Source organism: Phyllopteryx taeniolatus, chromosome 9 (assembly GCF_024500385.1).
Source record: "Phyllopteryx taeniolatus isolate TA_2022b chromosome 9, UOR_Ptae_1.2, whole genome shotgun sequence".
NCBI classification, from domain to species: domain Eukaryota; kingdom Metazoa; phylum Chordata; class Actinopteri; order Syngnathiformes; family Syngnathidae; genus Phyllopteryx; species Phyllopteryx taeniolatus.
The window spans coordinates 25,526,685-25,544,996 of NC_084510.1; the positions used below are offsets into that span (position 1 = coordinate 25,526,685).

At 42.1% G+C, this 18,312-nt stretch overlaps 1 protein-coding gene across 5 annotated transcripts in view; it reads right to left on the reverse strand.

The window, feature by feature from the left end:
* The window catches only part of cacna2d2a (calcium channel, voltage-dependent, alpha 2/delta subunit 2a), a 202,871-nt gene that overhangs the window by 31,718 nt on the left and 152,841 nt on the right, over window positions 1–18,312 (reverse strand). For all 5 annotated transcript variants that reach the window (XR_009789987.1, XM_061783406.1, XM_061783404.1 and 2 more), the window contains 4 exons: window positions 11,022–11,153; window positions 10,754–10,811; window positions 790–840; window positions 329–428 (listed from right to left, as the gene is read on the reverse strand). Coding sequence is in view for 4 of the 5 variants with exons in the window: in XM_061783406.1 (XP_061639390.1) it covers window positions 329–428; window positions 790–840; window positions 10,754–10,811; window positions 11,022–11,153 (341 nt within the window). In the remaining variant the exon portion in view is untranslated. The remainder of the gene's footprint in view (window positions 1–328; window positions 429–789; window positions 841–10,753; window positions 10,812–11,021; window positions 11,154–18,312) is intronic.

Below are 18,312 nucleotides of genomic sequence, written 5' to 3' on the forward strand. Positions count from 1 at the left end.
GTCACCAAAACAAGCTCACCTATGTGTGTGTGTGTGTGTGTGTGTGTGTGCCCTATAATATAGGATAAATGATATCCGTCCTATATGTTATTCCTGATAGAAAGTCTGGCAATGAGCACAGGGAAAGACTGATGCGGTCCCGTATGGCAAATAACAGCACGAGTATTATAACAAGAGAAAGCGCCGCGCTTCCACAGGGAGCAACATAAACTCCCAGCGCAGCCTGCTTACCGCTCCTTACTCGCTTCATTAACACCTGCTTAACGAACACGACACATATTTTCTCAACAGCTGCCTCCTGTGAGGGATTGTGTGCGTGTCCACTTACTCTGGCTACGTTCACGTAATCGTCATCCGAGAGCGTGTCCAGCATCTTGATGACGGAGGTCTTCATCAGCTTGAGAGTGAGACCGCTGACACTCCCACTCCTGCACAAAGGAAAACACTTAGAAAACCTCATGTACTCATGTCTATTTTGAAGAAACAAAGGAAGGATTGATGGATGGATAGACATTGACAGGTGTAAATGTTATGAACATGTTGGGACCCCTTATACCAGTTAAAGCATGTTATAATACAGTGACTTTGCTCACCATTATCATCTACTGTATTGTTATAACAGCATAAGAAGGTTTTATTGCATGTAATAATTGATAAGTCCGTCATAAGAGAATCAGGTGGGAGCACAAGGTGGCCTCAGTTCTGCTTCAACTCTCGGCTTTGCACAGACCAACAGGTGGCACTAGCGCCCTTCGCGGTTTCAACGAGAGGGGCGAAGCGATAACTCACACATCCACGATGATGACCATGTCCTTTGGAGAGGACGCGCCTTGAATGTACCTGTACAGATGAAAAAGAAAAGAAAAAAGGACAAAGGACCTGGCTTTTAATTTATTTCCATAATCTTTGTAAAATGGGAACATGTGGAAAAAACAGCCAAAGTTGAAATAAGCTGAGCCGTGATAATGCGAGTGACCGCTGCTGAGCCCACTTAAACTAGAGCACAGTGAAAAAGGCTTATGCGCTTAGAAGACTTAATGGGTGGCGTTGTATGCGGCACTTTGCACGCCAACACAGATACTCCTCTTTACTCAATAACCATTACTAAACCAATAGTAGAAGGATATCAAAGGGTATAATGACATGCATTCGAATGGCCGGCTCTTGGCACTTGCGCACTAAACATCGAAAGGGACAGCAACCATATGTCGCCGTTTCAACGCCGTGGCGACCCCGGATCACTACTTGATGTGACAATTCCTGTACTTAAAACTACGTTTCCACTATGCTCGAGACAGCCACGGCATTTCCCGGCATCTCACACATCTTCTAAAGCTAAGTCATATGTTCAATGTACCAAGAATGCAATAGAGTCGACCTCCGCTATTAGCTGGGGATGGGAAATAGAAACCCCCCAAATTCTGCCAATAGCATTTTTCAGGGGTGGTTCCATCGCCAAAATATAAAATACAAGCACTCCCCCCCAAAGTCATAATTGGGGAAAAAAAAAATAAGTTGGAAAAAAAACTGTTCAAAAAATGTGCAATGTGTATGTGAATAGTGGCTCGTTCGCATGATTTGCTACAAGAGCTGGATTAGTGAATTAGCTGCTGACAGAAAACTAATATCGGCAGGAGTACGGTATGTGCCCCCCGTGCTGACGCCAACTCTGGACTGATTACAGAAGTTAATGAAATCCCGCAGTCGGTCCGCCAGGCGTTCCGCTCCGAGCCCAGCAGGGAAGTTTTATTTGACTCTGTCGGGGCCACAAACATGCTGCAAAGGTGCCCAGCATCCATGTTTCATCCATAGAAAATGTGAAAAAACGCCTGGGCCTGCATGGTAAACTAGAGGCTGAACCGTAGTGTGCCTTTGAGCCTCCGGGACTACGTTTCAGGTAAACGGTGCTTCCTGGCTGCCAGGAAGGTAGTGTAAACTTAGCCTAAATGAAAGTAAAAACGCTAAAGACTCTGAAGTCAAAATGAATTCCAAGTCATCCCCCGATATGAAGACGTTTAGGTGGGGGGCTGTGATGGGAGGGTTACATCTGAGGAGTTTGCAGGCCCGCAGTTAACGGCCATGTTTGGCGGAGTAATCACCGGAGCGCTTTTTCTGCTGATTATCAGCGTGGAGGGAAGCCAGACGCCCGCGAGGCCGCAGAGACTCATTTCTCACGCTTGGCCGAGCTGATACGGACACGCAGCCCCCCCCGCCCCCGGCGGGTTCGGCCGCTGCCCCCCCGCGAGCCTCTCGAGACTCCGCTTACCGGCAGCCGCCACTCCAACCTGCGGCGAGAACCTCCTTATTGTCGCGGAGAGGACAACCCGGGCCCACTCGGCTGAGAGGCTGTTTGGAAAGTCCAAGATGAAAAGTCTACGTCAGCACTAAGCAAGCTTGCCAAATGTCCATGTTCCTTGCTCTCTTTGCCCACATGCGAGGGGCACAGCACTATCTTGATTGCGCTTGATGGTTTTAGTCCAGCTCATGCTCCAATATGTTTTCCCTCTAAATATATTTCATATAAATTCCCTCATCCCTTTTAAGAGCCAACCTTGAATTTTGTCAATTCCCGTTAATTCCCAAAAGCTTACAAATTTGAAAATTCACTGAATTTAGAATTTTGCAACCTTAGCACTGATGTCCACTAACCGAGTCACAGTGAAGATGGACGAAACGTAAATGTGTAGTCGGAGGGAGGGTTGCTGGGGGGGGGGGGGGGGGGGGGTGGGGGGGATTATGGGGACGGAGGCAGAATCCAATTATTTTCAATAATCAAGAATTCCACATCAAAGGTAGAACTCCCGCAGCTGGGCGTGACTGCGTGGTGTACAAAATCAGCTCTGGAACCACCAGGCCCATCTGCATGCATGACGTTTTATCATTTTAATTAACTGAAATCTTCATTTGAGGAAGAGGAGAAAGCACGGAGCAGGGAAGATTCATATTCTTTTTTTTTTTTTTTGGTGGGGACGGAAACGCGGTGGTCAAAACATGACCCCCGCCTCCGTAGGCTCTCGGTTGGGAGGCGCCCCAATCCGGAGATAGAGGAGAGTGTCAATTGGTGAAAAAGCGGAACGCCTGGCGGACCGACTGCGGGATTTCATTAACTTCTGTAGTCAGTTCATCTCCTTTTGAGCAGGAAGGAATTTTAATGGGAAGTTTTTGAAAGGGCTAAATGTTAATTATAAGGCAATAGTCATTTTAGGTCATTGTTACCTGCGCCAAATGGAAAAATATCACAGCGGACAACTGACTCCCTCGCTAGGCCACACCCCTTAAAGGCGCACATAAACACAAACGTAGCAGGGGTGTCAAACTCATTTTAGTGATTTATTGATTCTTATCTTGTTGCAAATCAGTCAGTATTAGCAATCAGAATTTTTAAAAAATAAAAATGAATGAAACAACATTATGGATCTGGGTTTCATTTACGCATGTGCCACACACAGAATTTTTTTTTTTTCAGCAAGCAAAAGGTGGCACAGCATTTATTTTAGACTCACTTTGCTCCTGAAACTTGGCCGTCAGCCTTCACAAGTGCATTTACAGTCATGGATACAATTATTAGACCACCCTTGTTTCCTTCAACCGTTCATTTTAATGTCTGGTACCACTAAATGTTCTGTATATTACCTGAAGAATACAATGAACACGACAAACATGCAGATGATTTCATAATATTTTGTCCTATTTGTACTCCCTGTGATTTTGGTTGGAAAATGGATAGAATTAAAAGTCTTAGCTATTTTTGTTGTCATTATATTTGTCCAAACAAATGTAGCTTTAGTCATATAAGGCATTAAAAATGAACAATACTGAAGAAAAAAGGGTGCTGTAGTATTTTTTTCTATGACTTTATATCGGGTATCAACAGTCAATTTTAGAACATCATTTAATAAGTGGTCATTTAAGTGGTCATCACTATGATCTCGAGTGGACAAAATGAGCAAAAACAGTTACTTTTATTGAAAAATTGCAGGTAACGTGTTCTGTATCCCCACAGGCAGGACAGGACCACCCAATGGGGGCAGGGTGAGAAGACTCCAGGCTGATACGCGCTAAAGCTAAAGATCTTAAATGGAGGTATCAAAGACACAGGGCACACACGGACTCGGGCCTCCAGATGTGTTGTTTCTGCATGGATTCCAGTCAGTAATTACCTCGCAGCTCGAGCCCACCGACGGCATTCTTTCCCTGTCATTACCCAGACTCCTGTGTGCCAAGGCCAGGTGACAAGCAGATGGACCTGGCCGCTGCTGAACTGAATTCAACCGAACCTCTTGGCCCCACCCTCAGCCATAGACGGTCAGGTGCCAGCGATCGGCCCGAGGCCTCGCTGTCAGCTCGCTAAAAGTTACGAACCATTTAACTGGTGCTGGTGCTGCTCGGCCATATCTGGAGAGACGGTTTAATATCTGACATTTTTAATGGTTCTATTTACACCGTGAGTCAGACGCCGACACACTCCAACAAACTTTCAGCATTTCCCTCCCCTGTGAACAAAGTCAGCGTAGGCCTGATTCTCGGACGTCTGAAAGATTATCCTGGCCGATTATCCTTCGGTGTGGGTGTGTCAAGACGAGAGTGATTTTTACTCACAGCGCTGCAAAAAGTAAAATCTAACCAAGATGAAATATCTCAAATCAAGGCAAAGTATGCTTACTCTTTGCTTACTTTTTAAGAAATCATGCCACATCAAATTGTTCTGTTATATTGCAAGATCATTATGCTTAAATTGAGTAAGATATTCCTTGAGTATCAGTATCCATTTTTTTATTTATACCACAATAAATTGGATCTCATTACACTGTGCACCTGGTCATAATGTGGCAATTGACTTTTAATGGCTTAATACCAACAGTTGTCTTTGGGGTGCCTGCCCATAAGGGTGAAATTAAAACAAACAAGTAAATCTTAGCTGCCTATTTGTAAAAATGTGTCTGTGAGCGATGTAACAGTTTGGTTAATTTATCCCAGCTGACATTGGGCAGAAAAGTTGGATATACCCTGGACTGTTCACCGGCCAATCGCAGGGCACATATAGACACACAGCAATTGGGCGAAGTGTGCTAAAATGATTGCTTCTTTATGCATATTATTATCGCTATTTCTTTCCCTATTAAAGTCAATGGAAATGTCAATCTGTTCCAACCTTCCCTGAAAAAAAAGTTATGTGTTTTAAATTAGGAAAATAGCACTCTAATATTATACTTTATAAGTCTTCCGAGCCCGAAAAATGTTGTCATTCGTATCTCAAGGCACCGCTGTATGTCTCCTGTAAATGATAATAATAACGATGCAAAGATGGGATGCTAAAATCCTACTGCAAAATCATCGGAATTCCAACTGCATTTTTATTTCGTTATTCCGAACAACATATTGGCATCAGCAGAGAGCCTTACGTAAGATTGTATATGTGCATGTGTACAATCAAGATAAAGAGTTCTTTTACACTACAGTGAAACGAGGTATCGCTCCAAATGGAAGGAGATTAAAAGCAGCTGCGTTGACAGACCCCTTTGCATGATAATGCATTTTAGTTTATTTTTTATTTTTTAAAAAGACTCATTTTAAAAGCAATGAATGCAATGACATACCATGCTGTACATTCTTTGAAGGCGTTTGTTGAAGGTGTCTCATTACAATTCATGAAATGTTTTTTATTTTTGTTGTATTTTTAATCACGACGCAGCACTGTTCAAATCAATACATTAAGCGTGCCATAGGGAGGTTGTCGCTTTTACGGGAGATTGTGTTTATGGACCTCTGACCTATTCGGCAAAGCGTTAAGCATTCCAATAGGGAGGAGGGATTATTTGCTACATACAGTACGTTCTCAGAAACATGCAACGGATACATGTGCATGTGCCACATGATAGCGAGGCGCGCGCGTGTGTGTGGACACCACACTCACCTCCATCAATATTTTAAACTCAGACCTTCTTTATGGACCTCATGCTTGGAATGTGAGTCACAATTTTCTAGATCTTAACATGAAATATGTTTTCTCTCCCTATGACTTGATCCGCTTGTCATGAAAGGAACAGAGGATAGGACCCAAAAATGCACGACTCCAAAACAAATGGACAGGTTCAAAAATATACGGACGGGCAGAGGTCGGTACACAGGCAGGCGATCCGAAAAAGGCAACAGTATCCATAAACGTGAGGCAAAAAGGCGAGGGCGATAATCGGAACAGGGTCTAGTCTTACTGTGAGTTTGTGACGGGGAAACAAGGAATGCTGGAACGCGACGACAAGGTACAACGAACTGGCGACGAGAAAGAATGAGACACGAGGTTAAATGCAAGGGGTAATTAGGGTGAACGAGGCACAGGTGGTGAAGACGCTCTCAGGAGCAGGTGTGTACGAGACTGGGGGAAAACAACAACCGGAACACACACCCATGACGCAGCTAGGTTTGGCGAAGATCCAGAGCCACTTTCAAGTGACTACATGCTCAGGCATAATAATCATACAGAGACACACACAACCTTCACAGGTGCGATGCCACCGCTATCACGGCAAAGCCAAAAGGTAAGCAGAGCTGCACTTCTGTTGGGTGCACAGATTAGCGTTGGCATGAACAGCGAAGCCCCGTTAATCGCAGAGGATACATTCTCGACTATTAGCCAAAGGTGAAAAACTACGAGAGCCTGTTTAATTTTTAAATACTTTCACCCTCCCACACGCTTTTAACACATTTCAACATTTTAAAACACACTGTTAAAAGTATTTCTTTGCACCTGTTCGCACTCGTGTTGTCAAGAAATGGGAGAGTATTTTATAACAGACGCTCTCACTTGCACAGTTCTCCAAAGAAGAGGCAGTTTGTTTTTTCTTTTCTCAAAGTATAATTTACAGATAGCCCAAAAAGAATTAAACGTTAGATATTTAAACACCAAAATGTTCAACCAAACCATATAATAACAAATGTCCACTAGCTGAATGTGTCCATGTGCCTCATACACACAATAAGAGTATGGACAAAAAATGCTTTTATTGTGTTTATGGGCACTTGCTTTTTATTTTTATTTTTTTTTAAACACTATACTCACGGCAAGCCTTATTTATGGATCTCATTGTACGCAGTGCATGTCACAATTGTATAGATCTTAACATTAAATGTTATGTTTTTGCAGTCCGTGGCTGGAGGCGTTCACTTTCACGACAATAGTATGGCAGGATGGCCAATGTGTTGTACTGTACAGATATACAGTGCCTTACATACTGTCCACTAATAATGAGCAAATTTGCAACAAGGCATGAACACCGGCATGTACGCTACACCAACGTAGACGAATCGCACCAAATTGGGAGAAGAGCATTATGATAACTCAGTAAGACTACTTGTCAATGGATATGTGTGCATGCTCCTATGTGTGTGTGTGTGTGTTTGCATGGATTTGTACTGTGCTGATGGGCTTATTATTTTATGGACTGCTGCACTCTTAGTGCTCCTGTGGCAGTGGCAGGCGAATAAAGATTGAATTAAGATAAAAATATAGGAGGACTGCGCCCGCAGGAGAAAAGATGTTGTCTGTCGTTTATTTCTCACACTTTGCGCTGATGACTAAGAGTGTTTGTGGACACATTTACATGTTTTTTGGGAATGATAAATTAGAGGCATAGAGAATTTTGGGCTTTCTTTAACACGAGGCGACTTTTAAGTCATCACTCTATAATGTTCCAGCAGGTTATTAATTTGACATGTTATTTGCCATTTCTTAAGTGCTTTAATTCACCTCCTGCTCTGCATGCCGGGAAACAGACAAACGGTTACTCCGTAAGATACACCTGCACAATCAAAGGTGCGCCAGTGCAAACACTTTTCCTTTACAAATATTTCACTGTTAGTTGACACTGTCAGAGGTATTCATTTTGCATTAGTGTGTGTTGATTATTGTGGGAATTGTGTGCCGCCTGACATGGGGTCAGCGCAGTGCCGGTTAAGAGAACAGCAGGGACTATAATCACACGAGCGAGGCATCGCCAGGTTGCTCGGCAACAGGGAATAGCGAGCATCAAAGGCGAACCGATCTCGAGTGAAACAATAAACATGGAGAGCCACAAGCAACCTACCTCCCTGTGGGGTTTAAAATTAAAAGAATTAAATAAAATAAATACATTTAAAAAAAGAACAAACATTTCTCCAGCCCCTTCTTACGATCCAAATTGAAGGCTTATTCTGTATGTGCCCAGGGTGCAACGTGCTTCTCTCGCCAAAAGACTCCAGATCAGCCGAAACCCTACTATGGACAACAGTCATAGAAAATGGATGGATGGAACCAGAGGAAGGTGGTGAAATACGAGGGTTCAGGTTGACGACAAGGTGTTCCGCACTTCCTCCCTCACCTTGTCAGCGACACCTACCTCCCCTTCCTCTTCCCCTGGCTTCCTGTCGTGTTCCCCTCCTATCGCTCTGTCAAAACTGCTGTCAGAGAACTGGACGTGCTGACAGATTGTACACAGAAGTCTTTTTTTCTTCTTCACTTGTTCACTGAAATAATGCTTTGTTCGGAACACTGCATGTTACACTGTGTAGCACGCGGGAGACTTTCTCACTGAGCTAATTAGAATGGAATTGTACCATGTCAGGGAACACCTTGGTGGTCCGAAAGGCATTAACTCATTCACTGCCAGCCTTCCCAGCAAACATGGATATTTGACTTCTAAAGCCGTCAATGGCAGTGAATGTGTTAAAGGAACACAACTAAAATGAACTAAACACATGCTATTTAGTGATTAGATTTATGTAGGGGTATGGACTTTATTTGGAGGAGTTTTCAAAAATAAAAAAAACAGACTAAGGCTGGATTAACACTGCTGGTCCAAGTGTCCAAGAGCTAGCCGGTGCCACCATATAGCCTACTGTAAAATAGGTAGGACAAATGTTTATTTTTATGCGACCCTAATTCTAAATGAAGCACTGAACAATATACATTGACTGGTAATGTAGTCTGCTATCCAGCTAGCGACCATACCCAGTAGGCTGGACAAACAGTTTATCTCTATAAGAATGTATAGCCAATGTGCTGCTAACTAGCGCACCAAAAATTAGCCAGCTGCCATAAATAGTGGGTCAAGAGAAAAAGCTTTAGTTTTTTTCTTTGGCTATTTTATCACACTATTATGCAATACTTATTCCCCCCCAAAAAGATGAAAAACACAAAAAGAGGAGATGATGACTTTTGTATAAAATAAAAAACAATCAAGTTTGCTACAGTTAGAGTAGGTTAGAGTTAGTGAGATTCATAATAACGCTGCCACACTGAAGTCAGATGCTGCCGTGCTTTTTCGCAACATTTATTCCAAAAAGGCGGATGAAAAACACAGGAGGAGACAATGATAATACACCGACTGTTAGCTGATAACTAGCTTGCCGCCACACATAGGAGAAAGGACAAACGGAAATTCGAAAAACCGTCGAAAGATTGACAGAAATCGTGTAAGGCATCTTCAACGCATGGGTACTTGAGTTTTTAAGATTCACTACACAGTGCTTCGATAAATATTAGATATTTAATAGTTTTTTTGAGATGTGTAGTTCTATGCAAACTCAACCATTTGTTTGCCAGTGACACCCGGCCTGACCCCAAACAGCCACTCAAACTGAGACGATGCGAAAAAGGAGGTCAGGTGCAATCAACATTGCTGTCACGGTTGTGTCCACTTCATTCTGGCCTGTAACCAGGCAACAAGACAGCGCGGCCGCCGCAAAGCCGATGTGACAGCGTCAGGTGGATTGAACTTTGTAGACTGGAAGCGTGAACATCGGCCCACCGCAGCAGTTTCGCCGTAACGTGAACCAGCTGAGTACCACAAGCAAAAAGGTCGCTGCTTTAGAAGCCAAAGTCTCTCTGCTATCTGGCTTTGTCCTTGTAAACAGGAGACAATGCGTTCTACAGTATCTCTGAGTAAGATAACGACGGGTCAGGACAACATTTGAATCTGAATCCACTGAATAAAAGTCTTCGCTACAGGCCGAGGGGGCACACATGGATCACTTATATTGCCAAGGACTTTGAATTTATTTTTTAGTGTTAAGAAGACGATACAGATAGATGCATAAATTAAGCTATAAAATATAATAATACAACATGCTATTCGCGGAGGATACGGACAGGGCTGGACAGTGAATAGCAAAAACTTGTGGACAACTGACGGTGACGGCCATTATAATTGCATTGAAAAAAAAAATTTAAAAATCTTGAAAAGCGGGGAAGAACCGTCAATAAGTGCTAAAAAAAGAAAAAAAAGAAAAAATGAAACAAAAAATCTGAAAAGAAATTGGACTGCTTTATTTGTTTTATATATATATATATATATATATATATATATATGTGTGTGTGTGTGTGTGTGTGTCAGTCCAATTTCAATCACCAAATCTGAGGGCAAGCAGAAGGTGGCTAATAGGAAATAACTAAATGAAAAGTCTTAAAGAAACATAATAAAATACTGGACAAATATATTTTTTTTTTATGAAGTAAAATGTAAATCAATTAGATTTAAGATTAAATGATTTGTTTTGTGACGATGGACATTATTATGGATTTTGCTAGTAACACAGATTAAGGATCACATATGTCAAAGCATGCATCATACAGTAATATTTGGAGCAAGTAAATGCCACAGTATTAAGTCTCTTCATCATTACTCCACTTTAACTCAGATGACACACCTATACACCTACTTAACATTGTTTCTACATCTTAATGTTGTTTATTTTGCCCGGGCCATGTGATGCCACTTACCACGGCCTGCGGCGGACGTCGTAGAGGTCAATCTTGTTGGGCGCTCTCCATGGAGTGGCTGGAAAATAAAATGGATGTTGTCCGCTGCACTGTAGGATATTTCACCTCAGATTAGATCAAAGTCATAATTTCATTCCACCTATCCGGTTACCCGTAGAGCCATCTGATAAGAAATCGCTCCGCAGAGGAGCCCGAGGATCAATTTAGACGTTATCTGGCACTGAGTTATAAGGGTGGCGAGTTGAGTCGCTTCACCGCCGCCGCTTACCTGGGTAGTAGCGTGTCACACCCGTGGCGCTGCCAAACACCTGCCAGCGGAGGGAGCTGTCTTCACGGCGGTTCTCGATGAAGACACGCTCCAGCGCCTGCGTCCAGTTCAACTCGTTCAAGATGACCGGAGCTGAGGACCAACACACAAACATACCATCACTCATAACAATGTCCATATTCGCAATTGAATTTAGTAGAAAACTGAAGCAAAACGTCATCAATGTACAGAAATCTCCCTGTAGCGAAGTGCGAAAAACTGCGAGTTGACGCTGCCCTATAATAAGGGTTATAATTGCCTATACAGTGGTACCACCTTGACTTGTGAGTTTAATTTGTTCCGTGCTCAAGCTGTAACTCGTATAAAACAATGTTCCCTATTGGAATGAATTGAAATGGCATTATTCCGTTTCAGCAAAATCTGTAACTCGGCTTTACACGATCAGGATTTTTGGGGCCGATCAGTGAGTTGAAAAAAAACGATAACCTATCACCGATCCGATCGCAAGATGGAGGAATGTGTCTATTTAAATGACCTGTTCATTTACTGTATACTCTTGTGTACTTAATTGCTCCAAAAAGATATTTACAATAAATAATGTATATCTTTGTTCATCTATTTATGCCAGTGAGGCATAGTGACAGACAGAACAAATGATAAATGGTCTTCCATTAGATGGCAGGAAGTACATACAGTAATTAATGTATCCACTTTTTGTGACATTTTTGTTTGTTGGTGCTCCGTGAGATTTTTCAATTGTAAAATATGTTCCTTGGCTCCATAAAGGTGGGAAATCACTGCTCTAGTCAGGTCACGTATTCTAATCAGTCAGGTCAAACCAACATTACAACATGGCAGAAATAATAACTTAGTGTAATTAAATTAAATTACTTCCCCCACACCGAAACTTTAGAGCATGATTCGACAGAACGGCGGGATGTTTACGTACAACCGTTCGTGGTACCACTAGCTTGCTAGGCTACATCACGCTTTTATTGCCTGCTTGCGAGTCGTATCGTATTAAAAGTACGTGAACATACCTCAAGCAAGCCTTAAACGAATGTCCTCTCCTGTCCTGAGCACCGGTGACCACCAACACACATTTCCCCCCATTTTCTCCTTATAATACAAACTCGGCGCCTTCTACTCTTGTTGTCGTCGCCACGGTAACGAGCGTATTCGGTCAAGATAAAGCCCAATGATCGTAAAAAATTCTGGTGGTATCGGAATACAAGATTTTATTGCAGGAGTCTGACACAGTGCAATTGTGAAAAAGGAAATTTGTCTTGTAGTCAGATCCGGGCATTACGTGTTGTCTGTCTCAGACGTGTTGTGTTGTCTGTTCCACACCGCCGACATGTTTTTTAAAAATAGTTTTAAAAACTTTATTGGCCATCAGATATTTCCAATACTACGTCAAAAGACGTGCGACAAGGCTAAAAATAAACTAGCTTTTGGATTCAAATATACTGTGCACGATGGCGACACGGAGTAAATGTCTTTTGCGGAGCCGATCAAGGCGAATTATGACATGCCGATCAGCATAAAATGCTAAATATCGGCCGATACCGATCAGCCCGATAAAATCGGTGTAAAGTCTATTTGTAACATGTTTTTTAATAACAAAAATAGCACTCTATAATATTGCATCTAAAGAAATATGCAGTAATAAAAAAAAAAAATAGAAATTACATTTAAATTTGATTTTGAAAAGGTGGCTCTCCTTGCCCATCGACTATTTTTTTTCCCCCTAACTTGTAACTCGAAAAAATCTTAAGGTACTACTGTGTTAACATTTAAAACCATAAATACATCCATCCATCCATTTTCTGTACCGCTTTATCCTCACAAGGGTCGCGGGCGTGCTGGAGCCTATCCCAGCTATCTTCGGGCGAGAGGCGGGGTACACCCTGAACTGGTCGCCAGCCAATCGCAGGGCACATATAAACAAACAACTATTCGCGCACGCATTCACACCTATGGGCAATTTAGAGTCCTCAATCAACCTACCATGCATGTTTTTGGGATGTGGGAGGAAACCGGAGTACCCAGAGAAAACCCACGTAGGCATGGGGAGAACATGTTTGCTTGTGTGCCTCACACTTTCGTCAGAAGTGTGAGGCAGATGTGCCAACTAGTCGGTCACTGTGCCGCACCATAAATACAGTATAATACACATAATGACCACAAAACAGTTAAATATAATTTGAAACGCAATTTAAGATTATGTTTAAAAATAAGTGGATTCAAAATGATTTGATTAAAAAAATAAATGCACCGGAAGTGCACATGTAGACCACTCTCCGTACTAGCAAGCCAGGGAAAATTGAGCTCCTCCCCGACATACAAAGCTTGTCTGGCAGTTGCGATGTATCACATCCACATACAGTACTGTACTACTTTCCTATTTAGACAGGGCTTTGGCGGCATCTTGTGACATCTTAAGGCATTTCACAAAGAGTACAAAAAACTGCAAATCAGAGTGTCTTTCAGCAACTAGTTGGGGACAGGTTCCACCCAAAAAATGATTAGGTGAATTTGTGAATAGTGAACTGCATATAGCAGGTGGTTACTGCGCAAAATGGCATGCAATATATCCCAGGTGTTTTTTTGTCAGATCATGAATTATAGCAGGTTTTATACACTCAGGTTTTGAGGGTGCCCCTGGATGAATATTGTGAGCTCTGATTTAGAAAAATGCGCAAAGCAGAAGACCGAGATTCAAACCCTGAAGCTGAGTACCATGAGGCAGATATGTTAACCACTTTGCTCACCGTGAAGCTGATGCCCTATAGTATTTGTACATATTCAAAATATTTCTAGTGACTCAAACAACACTTCATACATCTCTCTAAGACGCACAAAGGTCCCAGAACGACCTTGGCGGCCGCATACGTATGAGCGCACGGGCCGACGGTGGCCATCTCGCAGGACATCAGTCTAATCTGGCTGATCTCCGAACGGTCGCTGAGGAGAGGCGCGAGATTACCTTGGAAGAGGTGGTATGTCACTCACAGCGCGGGGGGAGCGGGGCTGGCAGAGGCCTGAGCGCGCCGTCTCTGCAAACATTTACTTCAATTGTCTGTGTGTGTGTGTTCTGTAAAGGATTTTTTAAAGGATTTAGCGACTTAACAACAGCGTGAAGTCTAAACCATAAGGTTAAATTCCTCACCTCAAAAGTGCAAATAAAAATGGAAAAAACATTCCCTTCAGCATTAGGTGAAACACATCCACGCACGCACAAGTTTTACTGTCTGTAGTTAACATTAAGTTCAACGGCGAGTGCAATTGGGTTTTTATAGGCACCTGATTAAAGAGGAAACTAGCAGAGGAGAAACTCAACTGGCTTGTCGCTCAAAACACTTTTAGTTACAAGGCACATGAAACCAAAAGCTCCGAATTGGCAGCTTCTTCAATGCTTTTCAATTCCGGCAAGCCACTGAAGACAACTTCAGTCACAGAAGAAAGAGGTATCAACAGGATTTCTGTACTAAGCACAAGTGCTCTTGAGCCTTTCCCAGTTGACTTTTGGCAACACAAGCGGGGTACAATATCTGCCCTTAGGGTGTGCCCCCGCTTCTCTCACCAAAGCTGGGATAGGCTCCGGATCACTCGTCACCTTAATGAGGACAAGTGTGCTAAAACAAAACAAAAAAACGGATGGATGGAATTATAGCAAAAGAAGTTTAGTTTGTGGTATGTTTGTATCTTTAAAGGGGTTGGACAACTACAATTTAAAGCCATTCCAACCCCAACTTGTTTTTAAAAAAAATATTAATTGGTATTGACTTTTTCTGTTTTTTCTTTTAGTTGCTTTCTAAAAATGTTGTATCAGTATCATTTCTATAATATTGATATACAAGTAAAATATCACTTTCTTTTAATATACAGTACTTACACTGTATAGCTTCAATACTAAATTGGCTGGGAGGAATCACGTTTCTACTGCCTTATTGTGAAGCGTGTGGATCCCATTTCAAGTTCACCTGGCCCACGCAATTCTCAGGCAGCGGTCAGGCAGTCATCTGATTAACGCGTGTAAAATTATTATCCTTTAAGCGCCAGTTATCACAGCTTGCATGCTGTCAAGTCCCGGCTGTTCTCTTATCTCAAAAGAGCCACCGAGTCTGAAATGATAGCTGTCCCACACTGGCCAAGGGCAAGGAGACATCGCGCCATTAAACTGCATTGACTTAACATCAGGGGCGTCTCACTTCTGGACTCTGGGCCATTTGCGGCCTGCAGCGTGGTTTGGTAATTGGACCCCTGCATATTCGAATAATACAATTAAATACAAATTTGAATGTAAAATTTGGTGATTTAAAAAAAGTATCACACTATTTAGTTTAAATTAATAGTAAAATAGAATAAAAAGATGTTGAATGTTACAAGATGCACTATATTTTAATTTTAAAAAAAGTTGGATATTACAAGATATTTACACTTTTTAATTTAAATCAAACAATCTCCTTTTTAAAATGTGAATGTTAAATGTCGTACAATACATTTAACTAAGAAAAAAATGCATGCACTATTTCGAAATAAATTACGAAACTATTTCGAAATAAGGCATCCCACTTTTTTTTTTAATTGAAAAAAAGGTTGCGTGTAACAAGAAACAGGTGTTTAACTGCTTAGCAGATACTGTATTGACCTACGTTTTACTATATTGGATTGATTTGATCATAAACGCAAGGTTAAGGGAACATTTTTCTCTCAGTGGAAAAATTTGAACATCCTTGACAAACATGGATGTAGTGTTGTTCTAGATTCTAAACCACAAGTTAACAAGAACTGCATCGTGGTACAGCGAGGAGGCTGTTTGAGAGCTCTTACATTCAGGTGTTCGTCAGCCCAGGTTGCTGTCTCAAAAACACCGACCACAGCGAGTGGATTTTTGGGCTAAAATAGGTCGTCGTATGCAGGTATGAGCTACCTTTGCTGTCAGTCCACACGCACAAGCGCACACGCACCTGCAGGAGATCGCTTCAAGAAAAACGGGCGTGTCCGAGATAAGCCAACGCAGCAAACTAATGCTCTTTGATTTATTCAGCCGGGATATGCCCTGACTTCTCTGGACAGTTGATAAAAAGACAAATTCCCGCCCTGGGAATTGCACGCTCGCCCAGGCAGCAGACAGGGCCTCCTGGCGCCATCGTTCTCACGAAATGCGTACGACCCCCTCCCATCAGGTGCGATATCTTTAAAAGGTAATTTATCAACGCGCCGCTCCCCTGACATTTGGAGCACCCTTGGCTTTGCCCCCTTTATGCGGCACAACGCCACAAAAGCGTTAAGAGAGCGGGATTTATGGAGCTTGAGATCGTTCCTCAACCCCTCTCGTTGCCTTCCTTCCCGTGAACGCCCTCCCCCCCAATTCTTCCTTCATATACACATTATTCAGACTGATATATCTAAGATAAAAGAGCCATCCAAACAGATATATATATATATATATATATATACGCCTTATGCCCGTGTATTAATACAACATCACACAAACGACTGCATGAATCTGTTGTATTCACGGGGCACAGCGTGGTGTAATATATCAAGAGTGCTGCACACACAAAGTGGGCCCTGGTCACAAATCCATAACGGTAATGGAGCTAAAGCTATTAGGCCAGTCACTAAGGAAGAGTCAGGGCTAGTTTACATTTGTCGACAGCTCTGTGTTGTTTACATCGTCTCACGGTGTGTAGCTGACATGGGAGACGGCTTAATTTCAGCCTCACGATAAATATTTCTCCCCCTAGAGTTCTCCAGATTGCATAAAAACAAAGCTGACAGTCAAATGGCTGCAATTACGATAAATAAGGAAGAATAACACACTGGGAAAGCAACCACCATGCATTTCACCAGGCATGCTCCACAAAATGTTCGAACATCAAATTGGGAAAAAGTCAAATCCTTTTTAGCCCATGTAGAGATCTGAAAGGAGACACGTGGAAAGGGGCTGAATTTCTAATGTGCACCGGGAGGTTATGTACTTACTGCACTACCGAACAGCAGTGCAGGCATGGAGCAACTCAGAGATGTAAGGCGGGTGAGACCATTTTGAGATTTGAAAGCAAACAGCAGAATCTTAAAATGAACTCTAAAGTGCACAGACAGCCAGTGGAGGTAGGCCAGAAGGAATTATGTGCTCCCTCTTACGTGTTCCAGTTAAAAAGGCGAGCGGCAGCATTTCGAACCAACTGGGGACGTTTGAGGGAGGACTGGCTGACTCCAAAATAAAGGATTCCCAACTACTGTGCTGCAGGACATGTGACAGAGGGTCCTAAGAAATAATCAGGTGTCCTGTAGGAAAATAATTTTGGACAAATAATGTATCTTTGTTCATCTATCAATGCCAGCGACATATAGTGACAGACAGACAATGAAATGCTCTTCCACTATATGGCAGATGGTACAATTAACCAGAGTAATACGTAGCTTTGTGTTCAATTCGACGGGCACAGATTTCATACTAAGTCAATTTGTGAGTAAACTGAGATCATCAATATTTCAGTATTCATGGTTTTTTGTAACACTTTTGTTTGGTGGTGTGCTGTGAGAATGTTCTAATATAAAATGTGTGCCATGGCACAGTAAATGTTAGGAAACACTGCTTTAAAAAAACAAAACAAAACACCCACACGCTGAAATCACATTGAAATGTATTTAAAAACACTCAAAACATTTCCTGAAAGTATTTGAACACAAGAAAAAGAATGTGATGTAGCCAGGACCACAATAGTAAACCGCAATAAAATAATACAATCGGTAGGAATTACTGTCCATACTTTTTTGTGACAATTTTGTTTGGTACTGTGCCATGAGCTTTTCTAATGTAAAATATGTGCTTTGGCTCAATAAAGGTTTTAAAGTGCTGTCATTCTTAATCCTTAAGGTATTTTGACAGAAACATGTACAGTACGTTATCAAAACATCTGGGAAGTGTTTTAAATGGTAAAAAAAAAAACCGCATCATATGTGTCGTTACTGAAGAGTTGAACATTTCAATTCCATATTGTGTTCTTGCAGTACTCACTCGCTCCGAGTGCTCAACGGCTTGCGTCTTTTGTAGCATTTCGGATCCTTCTCAGCAACCAAAGCGGCAGCACTATGAGCTTCCCATTAATATGTCATGGAGGAACACAGGGTTTCGAGATGCTAATCTCATGGGAGGGTTGTTTGCTTAATTTGCTGCACACCTCCAACTAATTCCTCCAATTAAAACAAAAACAAAAAAAAAAAGAACCGCAAACCACAAACACACCAACCGTCATTTGTGAGCCTGCCGGTTAAG